General features: G+C 50.9%; 1 protein-coding gene across 1 annotated transcript; it reads right to left on the reverse strand.

The window, feature by feature from the left end:
- Window positions 1-1,385: 1,385 nt before the first annotated feature.
- On the reverse strand, window positions 1,386-3,752 carry LYZ (lysozyme). The gene is made up of 4 exons (XM_017821327.1): window positions 3,556-3,752; window positions 3,053-3,211; window positions 2,735-2,813; window positions 1,386-2,378 (listed from the first exon to the last, which is right to left on the reverse strand). Exons 1-4 carry the CDS (start codon window positions 3,710-3,712, stop codon window positions 2,318-2,320), a joined length of 456 nt encoding a protein of 151 aa, XP_017676816.1. The 5' UTR covers window positions 3,713-3,752; the 3' UTR covers window positions 1,386-2,317.
- Window positions 3,753-4,576: the final 824 nt, after the last annotated feature.

Below are 4,576 nucleotides of genomic sequence, written 5' to 3' on the forward strand. Positions count from 1 at the left end.
AAATTAGCAATATGCCCCCTCCTACACCACTCTTGCATTTTGTGCGAAGTAAAGTCAAATCATTTCTGCTGCGGGGTCCAGCCCCATCTCCTTGTGAGGCAGGAAACTTGCACAACGTGTGTTCGCACTTCTCCCTTGGCCCTCGTTCCCCCTCTAAACCCCAAGCGAAAGCCAGGAGCCGCATTCCCGCTGCTGCCTGTGCAGAAGAGCCCTTCCCGCAAGGGCGCGGGGCCCATCTAGCGGGGATCTCCAGGAGGAACATCTGCCCTGGGAAGCCGAGGAGGAGGGCGGGCGAGCGGGGCGCGGGCAGGGCTGGGGGGGGACCCCCGAGGTCCCTCTGATCCCCCCGTGTGCAGCCTCCCCCCTGTGCTAGCACAGGGCTGTGCTGGCACCCACCGACCCGGCTCGGCCCCAGCACACCCGCTGCAGCGCTCCGAGCCGTTCCTACCCACCTCCTGCCTCGGGAAACCTCTCCAGAGCCATCCTCCTCTTCCTCGCACCCTTCCCGCGCCTTCGCGTCCCCCGCCCGCTCCATCACCGCACAGGAACGGCCTTGGGAAGGGTCCCAAAGGCAGGGGCTGTCTCCCCTCGGGGTCATCTCCTGCCGCCGAGCAGAGCCGAGCAGAGCCCAGCCAAAAACTGCATTCGCCGCTCCCCGTCCCGCTCCGCCCCCCTCCCCGCCCCGCTCCTGCCCCTCTCCCCGCCCCGCTCCTGCCCCTCTCCCCGCCCCGCTCCTGCCCCTCTCCCCGCCACACTGGAGTAACTGTACAGTCAAGGCTTATGAGGAGCCCCTGAGATGAAGGGGGCACAGGGGAGGGGAGGATGCACCACCCCAGCTGGGCGCCTGTGCTCGGCCTCGCTCCTGCTTGGACCGGGGGTTCCAGGGCTGCAGGAGGATCCATCGGTCGGCAGCAGGGACATGTTTTCATTTGCCGAGAGTTTACTTCCACAACCCCTGATCTTCTCTTGTTGAGTATGGCCCGTGGAGATGCACACGTGGTCTTCATATTTAGGTAGACAGAAAGCACCCCTTTACCAGGGTTGAACCCACAAACCAAAACCCCTTATAAGAAGATTTACTCAAATCCTGCAGTAGATGGAAATACCTGCACTGAAGACAGTGACGAGGTAAGGCTGTGACTCAAAGAGTTTTTTTGAGTTTTCTCAAAACTGTCATGGACAGTATGTAAAATAGCTCTGCCCTGAATTATTTGATGAGGGAATGAAGTCTTTGGGTCATGGAAGGGAAAAGAGCCACTGCCTGCCCTGTACTTGTGAAGAGGGTCTTCTGGCAAAGCTACTTTGAGCATTTTGTTTTTTTAAGATTCATCCATCTAAACAGACATGGCTTTCATAGTCGGTTTATACATTCACATAGACAAGAGTTTAAGCAACCCTTTATTGCATAAACATCAAAGCAGTCACTGCCTCCCAAAGCAGAAAGCACAAGAAGAAACAAATATGGTTTCAGTGACATCACCTTCCATTTGTGCACTGTTCCTGGACCCAGCCTTCTTCTGGGAAAAGGACTCATGAACTAAATGGCAAAACATTTCCCTTTCCCAATAGGCTTTCCAACCCATAGTTTCCTCACAGGGATGCTGCCTGCATTCTAGGCTGTGCTTGGTCAACTTCCTCAAAGGATGACAAGAAAAGCCACATTCAGCTGGGCCAGATGTCCACACGTTTCAGTGCCCTGTCCCTCACACCAGCCAGGAGCAGATGCTCAGGCAAATTTAAGGAACAAGGTTGTGTTTCATCATAGTTTCTGTTCTCTCTCTGTCAGTGAATTGTACTCCCCACCATAGTCAGTGACTGTCATAATCATAAGGCAACACAATTCTTCAGGTCTGATACAGCATTCATCAATTTTTGTTTTCTCACTTCAGACACTCCAATAAGGATGGGCAAAAAAATGAAGGAAGGGGAGGGAGGACTGGAGGAAGGGAGGGATGAAGGAGAATAAAGAGAATAGAGAAAGACACAAAAAGAGAGAGAAACACTAAATGTTGCAAAGCCCTGTTAGTTAAGGTAACAGAATCTTGAGATGGGATTATGCAAGTAAATGGCTGAAATTCCCCCTGTAGTGCCCTGCTGCTAAGCCTTGTTTGTTTTAAGCCACCAGCTCTAAGTTCTCTATTTGCATTGCGGCAGTACAAAGGCCTCCCAGGGTCAGCCAGCACAGCCAGCACCCTCTCTACCTTAATAATATGCTTTTAAGTCCCCACACCCATCCATTTCTGTAGCCTCTGTTCCAAACACTCTCACTCTTCACCTCTGGTGATGCTGAGAAAACAATCGATGCCTGTGGAGTGATTTAGCAGCCCTTGACAAAGGAGCTCAGGTTTCTGCCCTGGCAGTGGTTTTTCCAGCCGTACCTGGAGAACAAATACATTATGCAGTTTGAGGATTGAATTGGTTATAAAAACAGACTTGGTTAGTCTTTGAGAGTCTTGGGTGAAGAAAGGTGGGCATGAAAGAATCTAAGGGAGCTGGGGGAAGAGAACAAAAAGGGAGATCTCTGGGAGAGGAGGGAAATTTAGGGAGCTAGAGCAGGTGCTGAAAGGGAGGACTCCTCACTGCTTTCAGCTCTAGGAGAAGGACTGTGCTAACCTTTACCAAATACAGCTTCTCACCCATTGCTCCCTCCCCCCCCCCTCCCCCCAGTTAGCAGCAGGATTTTTTTTATCTCCTTTGCCCACTCTTCCCCAGTGTCCACTGCAAATATCCTTACCAGGGAGTGAGGCCACGAGCCTCCTGGGCAATCTTCTTGGCACACTGAATGTCATCCTCAATATTGTCATCTTGCAGTTCTGTAGAGAAAGGAGAAAAAGTCAGTGTGGAGGAAAGAGGGCCAGAGGAAGAGCAGGGACAGACTGGCAGAAGGAAAGGTGTTCATCAGGAAGGGAAGGTGGGACACTGAGAAGATGGATGAATAGAAGGACACATGGATAGAAATGCCCGGAGCGGCTGCTGGGCAGGAATCACGGACAGAGCAGGTGCTTTCAAGGAGTGGACAAAGAAAAGCTCTTTGTTCTGTCCCACCACTTACTTGAGCAACTGATATGGCAGGCATTCTTGGCTCCAGCTGTCCTGCCATCGTTACACCAGTACTTGCTGTTGATCTGGAAGATGCCGTAGTCCCTGCTCGGCCCGTTGTTGTTGTAGGCCTTGGTGTCGTAGCTGCTCTCGTATTTTATCAGGCACATCCCTGCAGGAGGAGGAGGCATCCCACAGGAGAACATCAAGGTATGCCCAAGGTAAATAAAAGGAAAGAGGTGGAAGGATTAAGGATGAGTGAGGTGCTGAAGAAGTAATTAAACTGGTGATATTGTAAGCTTGAGAATTGGATGGGTAAATGCTTGGAAGGATGAAGCTCTGGCTGGGTATTTGTTGTGTAAACTAAACAAGGGAGCACAGAAGGGGATGAGGAAGAGAGATGATGAAGTCAAAGGAATGGAGGGACAGAATAGTGCTGCTGGAACATGACAAAGAAGTTGAGAGGGAGAAGGGTGGGACAGGCAGAGAGGTCCAATGGCAGCTCGTTATACTCACAATCAGCAACAGTTTTGCCCACAAAGCCCTCAAATCCATTCCTACGTAGGATCTTCACCATCTCACATCGGGGGATGGTTTTTCCCTGGGTGCCTGGCAGAGCCAGAGCAAGGAAGGCAAGAAGGAAGCCGAGGAACAGCATTGACTTTCTCATCATGCAGTCCACAGCAAGATGTGCCAAAGCAACTTGAGCTGTCTCTCTGCTAAGGACTGCCTTTTATTCCTTCCTCCCGGAGGAGGATCAGCTGGCTAAACAAGCATGACTGGGAAGTCTGGGCGGTCTTTACAGTAAAAAGCCAATAAGGAAGTGGGCCAAACTCCAAAAAAAATCCTGGAAGGTGCCAGTAACTCTTTCACTGGTTCTGCAAGGCTGAGGCATTCCACAGACAATCCAGCAGTCCTCAGTTTGATATTATTCCAAGTATCATGGATCAGAGGTTGTGGTTGCCTTGTGTGAGTGTCATGGCTTAACCCCAGTACTCTGCTGAGTTACTCAATCTCTCCCACCTGGTAGGATGGGGGAGAGAATTGGAAGTTTAAAAGTGAGAAAACTGATGGGTTGAGACACAGACAGATTAATGGGGAAAACAAAAGCCATGCATGCAAGCAAAGCAAAATAAATATTTAACACACTTCTTCCCATCAGCAGGAAGATGTTCGGCCACCTCCAGGAAAGCAGGGCTCCACCACGTATCAACAGTGGCTTGGGAAGACAAACACCACCTCTCCACATGTCCCACTCCTTCCTCCTTCCCTCAGCTTTGTACACTGAGCATGATGCCATATGGGCTGGGCCAGTGGGGGTCAGCTGTCCTGGCTGTGTCCCCCCTTGTCATGGTTTAGGAATGGCATTCCCCAGTTTAGTACTCCCACTAAAAAGACCATGAGCTGCTCCCCTCTCTGCCTCCATGGGAGGCACAAAAGGCAAAGATCACGGGTTGAGATAAGAACAATTTACTGGAAACAGCAATGAGACAAGAAAATGAACAGTAACAGCAACAACATTAATAACAAAAGTGTG

This window comes from Lepidothrix coronata, unplaced genomic scaffold (genome assembly GCF_001604755.1).
Source record: "Lepidothrix coronata isolate B3197 unplaced genomic scaffold, Lepidothrix_coronata-1.0 Scaffold90, whole genome shotgun sequence".
In the NCBI taxonomy this organism is placed as follows: domain Eukaryota; kingdom Metazoa; phylum Chordata; class Aves; order Passeriformes; family Pipridae; genus Lepidothrix; species Lepidothrix coronata.